Here is an 18,263-nt window from a genome sequence, read left to right as displayed (position 1 = left end):
ACACTTAGGGAAGAAATCAGGAGGGCTAAAAGAAGGCAAGAAGTTGCCCTACCAGACAAGGCAATGGAGAATCCAAAAGGATTCTTCAGATATGTTAAAAGCAAAAGGATTGCAAAGGACAAAATTGGCCCTCTGGAAGATTCAAATGGTAATCCCTGTGTGGGGGGGGGGGGGGGGAGAGATCATGAATACTTTTTTTACATCTGTATTTACTCAAGAGATGGACACAGTGTTGATAGAAGTGAAGCAAAGTGGCATCAAATTCATGGACCCTACACAGATTACAGAGGAGAAGGTGTTTGCTGTCATTAGGCAAATCAGGGCGAATAGATCCCCAAGGCCTGATAAGCAGTTCCCTTGGACCCTACAGAAGGCATGCAGAAATGGCTGGGGTCCTAGCAGAGATATTCAAATCAACTTTAAGGATAGGTGAGCTGAAAGAGGATTGGAGGATAGCCAGCATTGTTCAACTGCTTAAGAAAGGCCTTAAGCATAAACCAAAAAAATTACAGGCTGGTGAATCTGCCACCTGTAATGGGAAAGACATTGGGGTGTATTCTAAGGAACCTGATATATCAGTATCTGGATGGATAGGGACTGATTAGAAATAGTCAGCATGGCTTTGTACGTGGTCGTTCATGTCTAACTATTCTTATGCAGCTTTTCGAGGAAGTTACCAGAAAAATGGATGAAGGCAAGGCAATGGATGTTGTCTACATGGACTTTGGCAAGGCATTTGACAAGGTCCCGGATTGGAGGTTGGTCAAAGGGGTTCAGTCGCTCGGCATTCAGGATGAGGTAGTGAATTGGATTGGACATTGGGTTTGTGGGAGAAGCCAAAGAGTGGGAGTAGATGGCTGCCTCTCTTACTGGAGGCCGGTGACTAGTGGTGTACTGCAGGTCTGTTGTTGTCATCAATATCAATGATCTGGACGATGGAATGGTTAACTAGATCAGTATATTTGCAGATGACACCAAGATTGAGGGTGTAATGGACAATGAAGAAGGCTATCATGGCATTGTGGAGGGATCTGGATCAGCTGGAAAAATGGGCTGAAAATGACAGATGGAATTTAATGCAGACAGTTGCAAAGTGCTACACTTCGATAGGATCAACTAGGGTAGATCTAACACAGGGTAGGTCTAGTGCTAATTTACCCTCATCCCATCTGTCTACACATAGTCTATATCCCAATACAATAAGGTATACTCTTGACTTCACAATCTACCTTATCCTTTATTGTCTGTCTGCATTGTACTTTCTCAGTAACTGTGACACCTTAGACTGCATTCTGTTGCTGTTTTGCATTGCTCTATCTCAAATACCACGCGATGAATTGATCTGTATGAATAGTACACAAGTCAAGAATTTTACCGTATCTCGGTACATGTGACAGTAATAAAATAATTTACTAATTTACCAATGTACATCTTTATATTATCTGCCTGTCCATGTTCCTGTCTCAATGCCTCTTAAATGTTGTGTAAAGGAAAGTTTATCCTTGTGTCACTTTCAAATGTTTTCCCCTTGAGTTCGAACCTGTGTCCTCCAGTCTCAATCTCTGCCTTGATGGAACAACTTCAACTCTTTGCTCTGTTCTGATATTATCACTTATCTCTTCTTCTCCTTTTTAACCACATCACCCCTGCTGGGGCGTAGGCCACTAACAGCAGCTCACCTGAGTCCTCTGTCCTTCAGTTATCTCCAAGTGCAACCATTTTTGAAGATCTTTCCTTTCCCAGTGATGAAGTCTTTGGAGGTTCTGCTGGCATTTCTGCAGCACTGGGTTTTTCTGAATTGGTTTTGCAAGCCCCATCCTCAACTCTCCTGTTTTCACAGACAAACTTTGGATTGTCCATGACGGAGTCCATCCCTGAAATAGCTCAATGAAATCTCCCCTCAGCCATCCCATCTCCAAAGGAAAATTCCCTTCTTCCTCCGATATATCCTTGTAATCGTTGCCGCTCACCCTGACACCTTTCCCAAATATCCTTCTAAGATCCTCTCTAACCCTTCTGCATCCTTCCTACAATGGGGAATTAAGCACAATACTCCAGCTGGGTGGGGGGGGGGGGGGTATGGAGATATGTCTTTATCAAAAAAGATGTAAGGTGTTCTTTCCCTCCGCTAACCTGCAAGTCACCCTTGGGGAAGGTGCAGCATCTGCTTAGCCCCCCCCCCCACCCCTGATCGAGGTCACTTGAAACAATGGGAGCAGGTGGTGTATGGTCTTATGAGCAGCTGATGTATATCACAAGACCTGGCTATATGTTCACTGATGCCAGGCAGATAATCTCTGAAGGGTATTGATAATGGCTGAGGTCACCCGACTTGTAAAGACTTCGCCTAGAAGAAGGCAATAACAAACCCCTTCTGTAGAAAATTTGCCAAGAATGATCATGGAATATATACATCATACAACACAGCACATGATCATGATCATGATGATGGATCCAGCTGAGTTTCTGAGATTCAGCATAATTTTATGGCTGCACCACTCTGTTTTCCCCTGCTGATAAAGCCTAGAGATGGGTGCACTTTATGAAATGCTTCCTCAACTCACCCTCCAGTTCCAACAATGTATACATTCGAACCCCAGGTCCCTCTGTTCCTGAATCTTTTACAGAACAGCATCCTTTATCCTCATTCCTCCCAACTCATTTCTCCACATTAAACTGCATCTGCCATGCAACTGCCCATATTACTGTCCGCTCCACACCCTGCTGGCATTCAAGATTGTTTATTTACATTCTTCAATACATGCGTATAAAGGCAAAAAAAAAACGATTGTTGCTCTAAGTAGGAAAAAACACACCAAGCTTTAAAAAAAAGAAACTTTGAAAATGTAAACATAGAAAACCTACAGCAAAAAACAGGTCCTTCAGGCCACAAAGCTGTGCTGAACATGTTCTTACCTTGGAAATTACCTATGGTTACCCATAGCCGTCTATTTTTCTAAGCTCGGTGTTCTTGTCCAGGAGTCTCTTAAAAGACCCTATCATATCCGCCACCACCACCATCACTGGCAGCCCATTCCATGCAGTCACCACTCTCTGCATAAAAAACTTATCACTGACATCTCCTCTGTACCTACTTTAAAACTGTGCCCTCTCTGACTATCCACATGATCAATGCCTGTCTAAATCTTATACACCTCTATCAGGTCACCTCTCATCCTCCGTCACTCCAAGGAAAAAAAGGCCAAGTTCATTCAAGCATTTCATAAAAAGCACCATAAATTTAAATATAAAATCAATCCTATAAACCACAATGTCACAAGAAAAGTGACAGTGCATTGGGGGGTGAAGTGTGCTGAGGGGCTGCTAAAAGAAGTGGCAGGAGGAGAGTTTGATGGCTCTGAGCCTGCATTCACTGGAGTTTAGAAGAATGAGGGAGATTGTAATGAAACCTATCAAATTTTGAAAGGCCTCGATAGAGTGGAAGTGGAGAGAATGTTTCCTATAGTGGGAGAATCTAAAACCAGCGGGCACGGACTCAAAATAGAAGGACGTCCATTTAGAATGGAATTGAGGAGGAATTTCATTAGCCAGAGTGTGGTCAGTCTGTTGAATTATATTTCCACGGACGGCTGTGGGGTCCAAGCCATTGGATATATTTACAATGGAGGTTGACAGTTTCTTGATTAGCAAAGGTATCAAAGGTTACAGGGAGAAGGCGGGAGAATTTTACTTTTATTTAACAATACGTCACAGTGTAGGCCCTTCTGGTTCTCGAACCATGCTGTCCCAGCAATCCACAGGGACCCTGACTGACCCTAACCTAATCATAGGACAATATGCAATGAGCCGCTAAACCTTTGGATGGTGCAAGGAAACTGGAGAGCCCGTGCAGTCCAAGGGGAGGATGGATGGAGCCGCCTACAGATGCGACCGGAATTAAGCTCCAAACTCCATTATCCCAAGCTGTGATAGCATTTCCCTAACCGCTGTGCCCCAATGGTGCCTCACAGCAGCATAAAGTAAGGTTGAGAGGGAAAATAAATCAGCCGTGATGGAATGTCAAAGCAGATTTGATGGGCTGAATGGTCTGATTCTGCTCCTATGTCTTATAGACTTTGGTCAGTGTGGATGGGACCAGGGTCTGGGGTATGTTAACAGGTAGAAGTTTTGATCAGCCTGGGAAGTAATTGCTTTTGAGCCTGCTGGTCCTGGCATGCGTCTGTCAGCATCCACAATTCGCAGTTATAACAACCTATGGATCAGCTGAAAATGTAGAAATTTGGCTTGCACCCTTAAATCTAGGTCACTGACATAGATCAAAGAAGCAAAAGCCCCAAAGTCGATCACTGGGCAACTCTGTTATTGACTATTTTCAGTCTGAAAAGCAGCTGAGCATCATGACCCGTTACTCGTATCCAGTTTCAATCAGCCTGTGAATGCCAGGTGCTTAACACTCCGACTGGTGTTTGTGACCTGTGGACAAGTCGGGGAGAATAGTCTTGTACCTGCTGTGGTTTGAATGGACAATAGGAACTACTGAAGATTCCTGAAAAGATTGTTTCCTCCTGTGGGAGAATATGGACCCAGGGATCACTGCTTAAAGATGAGAGGCCACCTGGTTCATACAGAGAAGAAACAAAAGTTTCATCTAAGAGGGTTGTGTGTCTTTGGAACTTTTCTTTAGATATCTTTAAGACACAGATAGTCAGATCAAGAGGTGAAGGTTTACTGGGAGTAGACATGAATTTACAATCAGATCAACCATGATCTTATTGAATAGTTTAGATCATCTCCTGATTGGATTGGTTAGTCACATCAAAATACATTACATTAAAGAGTACGGCATAATCTAGACCCTTCAGCCCGCAATGTAGTCCTGACTGTTTAACCTACTCTAAGATCAATCTAAACCCTCTATTCGGCATAGCATTTTCTATTATGCCAAGTTTCTTCAGCCTCCTGAGGAAGTAGAGGCCCTGGTGAGATTCCCTGGCCGTGACGTCAATGTGGTTGGACCAGCACAGGTTGTCGGTAGAATAGTAATGAAGTGTGTAGGTTACCAGGGACTATTCTTGTTTCCATTTCTTGCAATATTTAATTTGTAAATGTATTGAATTCTGTCTGCTGGACAAATGATCTTGAACAATAAGCTGGTGATTTGAAAGTATATTACTAGCAACACAGAATGTTGCAAAACCACAGGGAAGTTTTATCTGTTTGTTTGGGTAATCAGGTATGAGATAGAGCTTTGCCAGTTGCTTGTGGTTAGTTATGTCCTCCTTACTTAATGCAATTGTTTCACAACAGAAGGAGATGTTTCTTTACGAGTAAAGTGAATGCCTAACACAGGATAACAAATCATACAACGTCACAGCACAGGGCCTTCAGCCCACAATGTTGTACAGACCTTTTAACCTACTCCAAGATCACTCTAATCCTTCCCCCCCATATCGGACCTTCACCATTCTTTCATCCACGTGCCTGTCTAAGAGTTTCTGAAATGCCCTGAATGTATCTGCCTCTACCACCATCCCTGACAGAGCATTTCACACACCCACCGCTCTCTGCTTATAGAATCTTTCAACATCACCCCTACACTGGCCTTAAAATTACGCCCCTTGATGTTTGCTATTTCCACCCTTGGAAAAGTCTCTGGTTGTCCACTTGATCCATGCCTCCTATCATCTTGTACACCTCTATCAAGTCACCTCCAAAGAGGGAAGCTCCAATGCCATGACCCTATCTTCCTAAGACATGCTCTCTGATCCAGGCAGAATCGCGGCAGATACATAAGGGGAATTTAAGAGACTCTTAGATAGGCACATGGTTGATAGACATTGGGGGGTTATGTAGGACTGAAGGTCATCACAACATTGAATGTAATATCCGTTATAAATTCCATGTAACTCTTCTGTACATCCTCTCTAAAGCTTCATCTTTCTTCCTATAATGAACACTTGGATAATTCTTTCAGTCTCCACCAGAAATTGTGGAAATTGGAAGGTTATTGCCCCCAAATTTCCTCATCTAATGAAACTAGCCTTGCTTTAGTTTCCTCCGTAGTTTGAATAATCCGCTCACCAGGCAGCTCACTGAACTGTGGAGGCTTGACAAAGGGCGTCTCACCCATTGATACCGGATCTGTGTTTCAGGCTCAAAGGATCCTGTCTGAGCATCCAATCAGCCTGGTCTGCACTCACAGGTCCCACCACGTTCCCTTCTCAGCTGCTGCATGTTCCATGCTGGGTATCCCTGTCACAATTCCTCATGAATTTATCTCTCTTCCCCAATACCTCAGCCTGTCAAAGCCTTGGCAGAGTTGATGATGTAAGTGTGAACTTTGTTTATCTTCATACGCATTGCAAAACGTCCTCTTGCTCCTTTCACTTGAATGATAGTTGTTCCTCATCAGATACAGTGAACACGAGTGTGGCGTGGCCCTGTTGTTTGCTGTGTGGCTCAGAAATCCCAGTGAGGAAGGGGCATCTTAGAACTGGTATGTGAATTATTTTATGCTATAACAGTTTCTCGAATCTTCACTAACTCATTGACTTCTAGCTACTTGCTGTTGTTGGTGTGTGAGTAGATGGAATCACTGGCTTATGAAAGCTTTCACAAATATAATGATGAATAGGTTGTAGATTGACTCTGGAGGATTAGTTGCATCAACTTGGTTGGAGTTTCTTTGCAGCATGGTAATTAGTGTAATGCTTCGCTGCACCTGCCCTAAGACTGGGGTTCAATTCCCTCTGCTGCCTGTAAGGAGTTTCATTCTTCCCGAGGTTGTCTGAGTTTGCACTGTGTGCTCCAATTTCCTCCCACATTCCAAAACTACAAGCTGGTTAGAATTAGTGAAGTGTGACCATGATGTAATAGTATCTGAAGCATGATGACATTTGTTCAATATTGTCACCACCCTCTGGGTGAAGAATTTGCCGCACAGGTCCCATTTAAATCTTGCTCCTCTTAAACTTAACACCTCTAAATTTTTTTTAAAAATGTACATGAAATGCTGGAGAATATTCAGCAGGTCAGGCAGCATCTATGGATGGAGAGTGGATGTTGGGAGAAAGGGAGGGTGGCGGGGCACCAGAGGGAGGCGGTGGGCAGGTGAGGAGAAGGGAAGGGGCAAGAGGGAAGCCAAGGTGGGGAATGAAAGAGAGAGAAGAGGAAAGGGTTAGAAATTACTGTAAGTAAGATAAATTAGTATTCATGCCATCAGTTTTGAGGCTGCCCAGATCGAATACGGAAGGGGAAGAAGATTTGTTTTCACAATAATACACAGCTGCTCCAGAAAGCTCCACAGCCCATTTCTGCTGTGTGTTATTTATATAAGTGACATAAGTAAATAGGGATTGTAAACATAAACGATTCCGTAGATGCTGAATATCCAAAGCAACACACACAAAATGCTGGGGGAACTCAGCAGGACAGGCAGCATCAATGGAGGGGAATAAACAGTCAATGTTTTGGGCTGAGATCCTTCATCGGGACTCCTCCAAATTTTGGTTCCCTTTATCTTGGAAAAAAATGTTCATTCTTCCTCTGTCTCTCAGAATTTTACACTTAAAAGTGAACACTCTGAACAAAGAAAGTAAAGCTGAGTGAAACCTCATATTCACACAGAGGAGCTAGGAAGAGGTTAAAAAGCAAGACTACGTAGGGTATTGTTATTCCACTGTACGCAAGTATACAGCTAAATGAAACATCATTCCACTGGGACTAAGGCAGTAAAAGCAAATAATAAAAGAGAATATTCTGTAGATGTAGAAGTTGACATGAAGTCCATATATGACATGTAGTTAGATAAACAATGGCATTACAGCTACTGGCAGTGTCAGAAGTCTCACAGCCTGGGGAAGAAGCTGTGCTCTTGTACTGTGGTACCTCATGCCTGATGGTAGAAGGTCAAAGAGACTGTGGGATGGATGGGAGGACTCCTTGAAAGTGCTGATGTAGTGATCTCAGGATTACTTTCAAAATCTGCATTAGAATTATTATCATTGACTTATATGACTTGAAATATGTTGTTTTGCAGCAGCAATACAGTGGGAAGATATAAAAATCTGCATAGAGCATCGAACAGTACAGCACAGTACAAGCCATTTGGCCCACAATGTTGTGCTACCCTTTAATCTACCCTAAAATCAATTTAATCCCTCCTGCACAGCCCTTCATTTTTCTTTCAATCCCATGCCTATCTAAGATCTTTTAAAATGTCCATAAGATAGAGTATTTGCCTTTCTCACTACCCCGGCAGGGTTTTCTACACACCCACCACTCTCTGTAGAAAAAAACCTACCTTTGACATTTCCCCTACGCTTTCTTCCAATCTTCTTAAAAATTATGCTAATTACGCCCTGGGATAAAATCTCTGGCTGTTCACCCTATCTATAGTAATACACATAAAAGTGCTGGAGAAACTCAGCAGGTCCGGCAGCATCTATGGAGTGGAATAAACAGTTGATGGTTCAGGTCAAGACCCTTCAAGAGGGTCATTTCCAGCATCTGCAGAACCTCTTGTGTTTCTGATCTGTCACTCAATCTATACCTCTTATCATCCTGAGCATCTCCATCAAGTCACCTTTCATCCCCCTTTGCTCCATAGAGAAAAGCCCTTGCTTGTTCACTCTGCCCTCATAAGACATTCTCTCCTTGTAAATCTCCTCTACACCCTCTCTAACACTTCCGCATCCTTCCTATAATGAGGACCTAACTTGGATGCGACACATTGATGCAGCTATAAAGAAGGCAAGGCGCTGGCCATATTTCATTAGGAGTTTGAGGAGATTTGGTTTGTCACCTAAATCACTTGAAAACTTCTACAGATGTACCGTGGAGAACATTCTGACTGGCTGCGTTGCTGTCTGGTATGGGGGAAGGTTACTGCACAGGATCGAAGTAAGTTGCAGAAGCTTGTGAAATTAATCAGCTCCATCATGGGTACGAGCCTTTGTAGTATTCAAGACATCTTCAAGGAGCGATGCCTTCGGAAAGCGGCGTCCATCATTAAGGACCCCACCACCCAGGTCATGCCCTCTTCTCATTTTTATCATTGGAGAGGAGGTACAGGAGTCTGAAGGCACACGCTCAGCAATTCTGGAACACCTGCCATCTGATTTCTGAATGGACATTGAACCCATGAACTTCATTAATTTTTTTTGCACTACTTATTTTAACTTTACTATTTAATAGACATATATACTTATACATGCTTATTGTAATTCCATTTTCTTCTCTCTATATTTATTTATAATGTATTCCATTGTACTGCTACTGTAAAGTTAACAAATTTCAGACTTATGTCGGTGATATTAAACCTGACTCTGAACCAGCATTTATTTCAATAGTTCCATTTAATATTAGAGAACTGTTTGCAATATGCATCCTGAAATCCTTGTTCTATGCAGAGATCCACGAAAACAGAAGAGTGCCTTAAAGAATGAGTGACAGTAATAACGTTAAAGCCTCAAAGCCTCCCCTCTCCCCCTTCCTACACACAAGCAGCAGCAAAGCAAGGACCCTGCCCCACCATCCCACCCCCACCAAACTCCGCAAAAAGCATCAGCACCCTCTGCCCACCAAGCAAGCAATAGCAAAGCCCCCAATAAAGATTGTAATCTGCAGTACAACAAAAAATAATTGCTCACCTGACAATTTGGAGGGGAGACATGACAAAACAACTGGCTGATTTATGTTGTTAAGAGAGTCTGTCATGCTGATTTTTGTTCATAGTTCTCCACCCATAGAATCAGCAAAAATCTACCACCCTCCAATGAGAGAGAGAAAGGGGGGGGGAGAGAGAGAGAGTGCGCGATTCTTCGGGTACAGAACCTCCGGTAGCTGATCCACTGTTCCCAATGGTCTGTTCTCTCCTGCAGTGCTTCAGTCAGCAGCACCGGCTTAGAATCAGTACATACACAGAGCAGTGGATGCTCAGGCACGCTTGTCTTGTAGGCTGCGTCCTTGGGGTTTCATATTTCCAACATCTAGTGCTTTCTCTGCTTCTCTTGCTGTGTCACTAAGTTAAAGACCCCACCATTATTATCCCTACCTGTGCACCATAATGAAAGATCTGTGCAATCAGTGGCTGACGATGGATGTCAGATTAATAGGGGAGCTCAGAGACAATGTTCCTTTTGTGTTCCCTGTGTCGTGGGGAATCCAATGTGGAGAGACCAGCATATGGGGTTTGAGAGTGACGCTGGCAGAAACAGTGTGTGATCTGGGAATGCTCATATCGATCAAAATTCAGTGTTCACAGTAACACACACAGGTCAGACAGCACCTGTGCTGTCGAATAAACAGTCGGCATTTCAAGTCAAGACCGGAAGGGAAGGGAGAAGCAGCCAGAATGAAAACTGGAGAAGGGGTAGGGAGCAATGAGTCTGAGGGAACAGGTGGTCAGAGTCAGAGAGCAGTAGAGGTCACAGAGAGGGAGCAGTGAGAGAGGGTCACATTGAACTTATATCAAAGAAAAGATCAAAACTTCTTCAGGATAGGCATCCTGAAGGAAACTTTGCAGTGGATCATTTGCATAGGTACTTCCTGACCTGCTGAGTTCCTCCAGCATTTTGTATGTTTTACTCTGGATATCCAGCATCTGTAGAATATCTATTCTTTATATTCAAAATAAACTTACTACCAAAGTATATATATATATATATATATATATATATATATATATACATTGCAATATATTACGCTGATATTCATTTTCATGCAGGCATCTACAGAAAAATACAGTGGAATTTATGAAAAAAATTCTCTAAACAAACGACCAATGTGAAAAGCGAAGACAAATTGTGCAAATAATAAATAATACTGTGTTGTAAAATTACTTGAAAATGAGTCTGTAGGTCATAGAATTGATTCAGAGTGGTGTTGAGAGGATTTATCCACGCTGGTTCTATTATTCCTCTTCCTCCTCCTGTCCTAGGTAGTGTTAATCTAAGTGCATTCAAGTGTGCCTAGTGCCTTCTAAAATTTGTCATTTCAGTTCTTATTTTTCTTTGTACTAGATCAGTTTTGGACCAAGATATTATGTCAAAAGAATATGTTAACACACACAAAATGCTGGTGGAATGCAGCAGGCCAGGCAGCATCTATAGGGAGAAGCACTATCGACGTTTCAGGCCCGAGACCCTTCGTTAGGACCACGAAGAAATTATAGATGGGGAGCAGCGAGAAAGGGTTTCACTGAACTCCCATCGAAGAGAAGATTTAAACTTCTTCAGTGTAGGCATCACTGGCAGAGGCTTCACAGTAGTGAATTTAAAAGGAAATCTGCAGATGCTGGAAATTTCGGCCCGAAACGTCGACAGTGCTTCTCCTTATAGATGCTACCTGGCCTGCTGTGTTCCACCAGCATTTTCTGTGTGTTGCTTGAATTTGCAGAATCTGCAGATTTCCTCATGTTTGCCTGTTAATATACGTATAGTGAAAATGCTTATTGCCTTGGTTATATTTTTAATACCGGGCTCATTTTGGCAGATTTTCTTAAGACTTGAAGTAAGTTATGTCAAAAGTTTTCTCTTTATCGTACTATGGTCTATTTTCTTTGCTTGTTGATATCTCAGAGACTGTTTCAAATTCATCCATCAATTGTATTGTCTCCTGCTGCTCTGGATTGTTTTCTATAAGCTCTATTGCACTTTTCTTTATGTTTAATGTTCTGGATTTATCTGGTCCAAAGTTCATGTTTATATCTCTAGGGAATAGTTTTACTACTTGAATTAATTACTTTAGCTTTACTGATGAAAGAGGGTATAATTTCAAATTGTCCATGTATAAAAGGTGTGTTAAGGTATAGCTCATTTCATTGTTTCTGATTTGATACCCAATTTTTGCTCAATTCAGTAAATTAGACTGTGGGTTTAAAGCTAGACAAAAAAATAGTAGGCTTAGAGAGTTGCCTTGGAAAATGCCTCTGTTTATTTTGATAACGGTGGTTGCTCATTTTTGTTTGTTAACTAACAGGGTGATTATAGTATGCTAATGCTTCACCAGAAGTTGTAAGAATTTTACATGTATTGTATATAGTCCATATATATATTAAGAACTTCTACTAGCCATGATCGTGGGGCAGAAACAAATATATTTTGGTAGTCAATATAACATGAAAGATTTCTGCTTTTTCCTCTGGGCTTGATTTAGAATTATGGAATCTATCATTAGTCATTCTTTACATCCTTTCATACACTTATGGCATCTTTCTGCTCTTCTATAGGTACATTGTGCTTACGTAAGTAAGTGGCGGTTAGTTGTGAGAGGCACAATGTTTTACTATTTTATATATAGCTTGTAAACAAATAATAGGATGATATTTTGATGGATCATTTGTGATTTCTCCTTTAGGTAAGAGCTATGTTTTAACTTCTGTCAAAAATCCTCTGAGATATTTGAAAAGATATTAGGCCAAAAGTTCATCATCTTGTGTTTGTTGGTAATTCTGTGTTAGGGTTGGTGACATTTTGATGCATCAAATTTAGTTTTAATGCTCTGTATAAACATTTTTAATTGTTCATGAACTGATAATTCTGATTTCTTCATCTGCACAGTTCATGTATCTATTTTGTTTGGCTTTACAAGCACCAGGCTTTTGTTTTAGTGTATCTATAGATTCTACAATGCTTCTATTAGATCAATTGTATCTTGTGTGGACCTTACTTTTCCTTTGCGTTTCCATAACATTTCTCTTAACTTTTTTATTCATGTTATCCATCTTATACTCCATTAGGCAGTCTATTTCTGCTATTAAGTTTTCAATTTTGTGTCTTAGTCTCTTCTGCTATTTCACTGTTCTCATTTCAATGCTCAGTTTTGGGTTTCTATTAATGAGTGCCTCTATTTTGGAGCCATTGTACTACATTGTTAATGATGCCCAGTATGTTATTGTGTGTAGTTCTTCAAATGTTTCAAGTTTTCCTAAATATTGTGGTAATATAATATTGTTGAGGGTATTAAGAATTTTTGGAAATTTTGATTATGTGTTTTCTTTTGATATGTAGGGTCTTTTTGTTGGGTCAGTGCCCATGTCGTCTGTTGGGATAAATGTTGGGATAACTTTGTCTGTAAGCTCAGCTTGATAATCACAATTCTGTGTAGGCTCTACATCTGTGTTGTTACTCAGGTTGTGGAGCAGATGTTGAAGTAAATCTATTTTCAACAGTGCTTCGGAGTTGGCATTTTCATTATTTTCTTCTATAGCATTGTCGTGGTCTATAGGTTAGTTTCTTTCAAGCTCTTGTGCTACTTTGTGTTTTGTTTAGTTTAACATCCCTGTAGAGATTAAGTTGTCTTTTATTATCACTCTACATGAATCTGCTAATTGTTGTGCATTTTCTTGCATGAAAGGATATTGTGGCTCCATAACAACACCCTCTTACTCAATGTCAGTAAGACTAAGAAGCTAATTATCAGCTTCAGGAGGAGGAAAGCAGAGGTCCATGAGCCAGTTTTCATTGGAGGATGGAGGTGGAGAGGGTCAGCAACTTTATATTCCTCGATGTATTATTTTGGAGGACCTGTCCTGGGCCAGCACCTAAGGGCAATCATGTAGAAAGCACGGCAGTGCCTGTACTTCTTTAGGAGTTTGTGAAGATTCAATATGACATCTAAAACTTTGACAAACTTCTCTACATGTGTAGTGGAGAGTATATTGACTGGTTGCCTCTTGGAATAGTATAGAAACACAAATGCCCTTGGACAAAAAATCCTACAAAATGTAGTGGACGTGGCCCGGCCCATCATGACTAAAGCCCTCTCCACCATTGGGTACATCTACATGAAACTTTGTCACAGGAAAGCAGCATCCATCATCAGGGGTCCTCGCCACCCAGGACATGCTCTCTGCTGCTGCCATCAAAAAGAAGGTACAGGAGCCTCAGGACTCACACTACCAGATACAGGAATATCAATTACCCCTTAACCATGAGGATCTCGAACCAAAGGGGATAACTTCACTCCTCTTCACTTGCCCTATCATTGAAATGTTCCCCAACTGATGGATTCACTTTCAATGACTCTTCATTACATGTTCTTAATATTTATTGCGTATTTATTAATTATTATGTTTCTTTTTGTATTTGCAGTTAGTGTCTTTTGCACGCTGGCTAAGCACCCAAGTTGGTGCGCTCTTTCATTGATTCTATTATGATTATCACGGATTTATCGAGTATGCCTGCAAGAAAATGAATCTCAGGGTTGTATATAGTGACATATCTGTACATTGATAATAAATTTACTTTGAATTTTATGCTTTAAGCTGTTGAAGTTTGCCCTGTATGTTGTCATGTCAGTCTCAATTTTCCATGACTTGATAATTATCAATGTGTTTACTTTGAATGATAATTTCATGCATGCTTTTCTTCTCTACACTGCTTTAGTGGGGTCAGTTTATTATCATTATTATAAAAACATTTATTCTCAGCTCAAGCTGGTGAAACCTGAGGCACAAGCATAGTCAAGTACCATTCATTTGTCAATTGCTAGGAACTTTCAGAATATTCTAGAGGCTTTCTGAAGATTTAATAGATATTGGTGTGTAGCCCTAATTTTTTAATGCTATTGTGGTATCACCTTTGGGGTGATACCAGCAGTTGATATTACTATTGGGACAAAGTATACCCTGTTCATGTTCAAAAGTCTTTAAATTTCCTCTTAATTCAGCATATTTCTGGCATTTTTCAGTTATTGATTTCTGTATTTATGTGTGCTTGGTGTTAGCTACATCTATTAAATATGTGGTTCTTGGTAGTTTATTCTGTAATATTATACCCAGACGGTTATTATGGATTGTCCTATCTGTAATAATGGATCAGTTGTAAAATAATTTGTGGTATTCTGACTCTAAAACTGGATTATCCTTTCATTTATGGTAAGGTATGGTTACTTTGATGAGTTTGTATTTTAAAGCAAGATTTTGGTGAATGATGTTTGTCATTTGATTATTATTACTATCAGTAGTAATAGTAGTACTGTTTAGGAAAACGCCTTAATCTTAATTGAATACTTTCTTTTTGTTTCAGAGAATGTCTTCTGCTAGCACAACTTCCTCTATTTGGGAAGGGTATACAAGCGTTCCCACTGCTTCTGAAACTCCATTTATAGTTAATCCTGTCACACTTGTTTGTGAACCAGAGATATATCCAGCCCTGCCAATTGCTCTTATCTGCATCCTGGTGTGTTTCCTTGCCGTGACAGGGAACCTGGTGGTGATGATTGTCATTCTTCACAATCGGCGCTCTATATTGTCCACAGACATCTACCTGCTCCATCTGGCCACGGCTGACCTGCTCTTTGCCGTCTCTCTGCCCTTCTGGGCAGTGGATGCCATTTCTGGGTGGGTGTTTGGCGATGCCATGTGTAAGGTTGTCAGCATGATCCAGGAGGTGAACTTTTACAGTGGCATCCTGTTGCTGGCCTGCATCAGTGTTAACCGTTACTTTGCCATCGTCCACTCTGCCCGCTCCCACAGACAGAAGCAGCCATTCCTGATCAAACTGGTCTGTGCTGCTGTGTGGGTGCTGTCCATTCTCCTGTCTTTACCCATCCTCTACAAGGGCCAAGTAAGGGCCAGCTCCAACAAATACATCTGTAATGAGGATCATGATGGTGAATATGATGAGAAATGGAAACTAGCCACCAAAATCTGTCACCATATCATTGGGTTTCTCATCCCACTGGGTGTCATAGTCTTCTGCTACAGCGTCACCATCCAGAGACTGTGTCAAACGAAGGGATTCCAGAAAGAGAAAGCCTTGAAGGTCATTATCGCCGTGGTGCTTGCTTTCCTCATCTGTTGGGTGCCCCACAATATCACTGTGTTTATCGACACTCTGGTGAGGATGAGGTTCATCATGGCCTCTTGTGCTGGGCGCAACCACATCGACCGAGCTCTGTTTGCCACCCAGAGTTTGGGGTTTCTGCACAGCTGCGTGAACCCAATACTATACGCCTTCATTGGGGTGAAATTCCGGGCGAACCTGCTCAGACTCCTGGCTGATAAAGGACTCATGAAGCGCACTGAGGAATCTCATTTTCAGAGATCTGTCCGGCCATCAGTCTCTGGAACAACTTCAACCGTCATTTAGATGCAGTGTGTAATTAATAGCCAGAAGATCGATTTTATTTAAATGGAAAGATTCCAATCCAGCTACCACATTTCAATGGTTTTCCCAAATGATTGCATGTTTAAATTTAGAAAAGATTAGGAGCAGTACTATAGACCCCTCGATTAGATTTGAAGAAACTTGGAAGTCTTTTATTCAATATTTTCATATATGTAAGTTGACCTTTTCTGAATCCTTTATTCAGCAATTTTTTCTTTCTGGATAGAGGAGTGGAGTTAAATGACAAAATACAATTTTAACTGATGAATTATGGCAGCCCAATCTTTGTTTTTTTTTAGGTTAGTTTGTTCTAGTTTGTTTTTTTTTCCTCTTTTTCTTTTTTTTATAATTATAATTTTCTTTTTCATGGTTAGTTACTAAGAGATTGGCAGGTTAGACCCAATTTGTTACTTGGAATATGTGTTTCTACTTGTTAACCATTATTAATGTACTCCTGATCTCTATGTATTAGTATTAATATTGTTTATTGGAAACTAAAAAAAGATTGAAAAAGAAAGATGCTGTGTGTAAGATTCTGCCATCTTTCAGTGTGAAATTGGAAACGTGATAAAGGACTGTTCCAACTGTTAAAAAAAATTGGTTAAAATCATCAGTGGAAAGTCACTTCTAGTTTCTTACAGATAACTTCATTATAATGGAGAAACATACTTTTGAGCAAATGCAAACAACCATAACTGCAAATGCCCGGCAGCTGAAGTAAAACCAGAACTTGCTTGGAACTCTTGAGAGGCCAGGTAGGATCTGTGGAGAGGGAAACCGACAAAAAGTCATTGACCTGAATTGTGAAATTAAAATCCGTTACTCCCACAGTGAATCGTTCTGAACTCCTTCCATGTTGTACAGTCCAAGCATTCAGTACATTGGAAATGTACTGTTCACCAATGAAAATCGTTCTAAGACCAGCTTCAAAAAAAGGGCCTTTTAGCTGAAGATTGAGGGATGTGGAGTCTATCCAACCACAATAATCAGAAACAATAGAATGCGTTTAGCATAGAGTCACAGGGCAATGCAGTAGGGATACAGGCCTTTCGTCCCATCCTGGCCATGGTGCCCACCCAGCCACTCCCAGTTTCCTGTGTTTTTCCTCTAAGCTCCACCCCTCCAGTACCTATCCACGTTCTTCTTCAATTACACTATTGTACCTGCCTCAGCCACTTCTTCTGACAACTCGTTCCGCACGCTCACCACTCTCTGGGTGAAAAAGTTGAGCATCAGGTCTCTTTTAAATTTTTCTCCTCTCATCCTAAATTTGTTCCTCATAGTTTGGGGGGTGGGGGGGGGGAAGACTGTTGCCATCCACTTACCATAATTTTAAACATTTCTAAAAGGTCGCACTTCATTCTTCCATAATCCAAAGAATAAATACCTAGCCTCTTCCTCTTCTGTGTATCTAAGATTCACCATCCCTGTAGATCTCTGCACCCTTTCCTGGAGAGAAGGATGATGAGAGATGACTTGATAGGGGCACCACAGTAGCGTAGAAGCCAGCGTATTACAGCTTGGGACGTCAGAGTTCAGAGTTCAGTTCTGGCATCTTCTGTAAGCAAGCTTGTATGTTCCTTCCCACGTGTATGTGTGTTTCCTCCAGGTGCTCCGGTTTCCTCCCGCATAGCAGAGGTGTACTGGTTAATTTGTCATTGTAAATTGTCCGGTGATTCGGCTAGGGTGAAGTCAATGGATTGCTGGGCAGCACAACTTGAACGGCCAGAAGGGCCTGTTTCACACTATATGTCTAAATAGATCAATAAATAAAATAGAGGTGTACAAGATAGTAAGAGGCATGAATTGAGTGGACAGCCAGAGACTTTTTCCCAGGAAAGAAATGGCTAATACCATGGGGGCATAATTTTAAAGTGATTGGAGGGCAGCATAGGGAGATGTCAGAGGTATGTCGTTCACACAGAGACTGGTGGGCACTGCCATGGGGGGGTGGGAGAGGCAGATAGATTAGGGGCATTTAAGAGACTCTTAAATAGGCACATGGATGGTAAAAAAATCGAGGGCTACATAGGAGGGAAGGGGTAGATTGATATTGGAGTAGTTTAAAAATTTGGCTCAACATTATGAGCCAAAGAGCCTGTGATGTGCAGGTATGGTCTATGTACTAGATATTTTTACACACCTTAGTTAATATTCCCACTTCCTCTTCTGTTTTATGCAAAACATCCA

General features: G+C 41.3%; 1 protein-coding gene across 1 annotated transcript; it reads left to right on the top strand.

Moving 5' to 3' along the window:
- The first annotated feature begins 6,377 nt into the window (after nt 1-6,377).
- Nucleotides 6,378-17,382, top strand: LOC132392922 (C-X-C chemokine receptor type 2-like). Its single transcript, XM_059967511.1, has 2 exons — nt 6,378-6,457; nt 14,991-17,382. The coding sequence occupies exon 2, from the start codon at nt 14,994-14,996 to the stop codon at nt 16,053-16,055; it is 1,062 nt and encodes a 353-aa protein (XP_059823494.1). The 5' UTR covers nt 6,378-6,457; nt 14,991-14,993; the 3' UTR covers nt 16,056-17,382.
- The last annotated feature ends 881 nt before the right edge of the window (nt 17,383-18,263 follow it).

The sequence above is a fragment of the Hypanus sabinus genome, chromosome 4 (genome assembly GCF_030144855.1).
Source record: "Hypanus sabinus isolate sHypSab1 chromosome 4, sHypSab1.hap1, whole genome shotgun sequence".
Taxonomy (NCBI): domain Eukaryota; kingdom Metazoa; phylum Chordata; class Chondrichthyes; order Myliobatiformes; family Dasyatidae; genus Hypanus; species Hypanus sabinus.
This window is presented reverse-complemented; position numbering and strand designations above follow the sequence as displayed.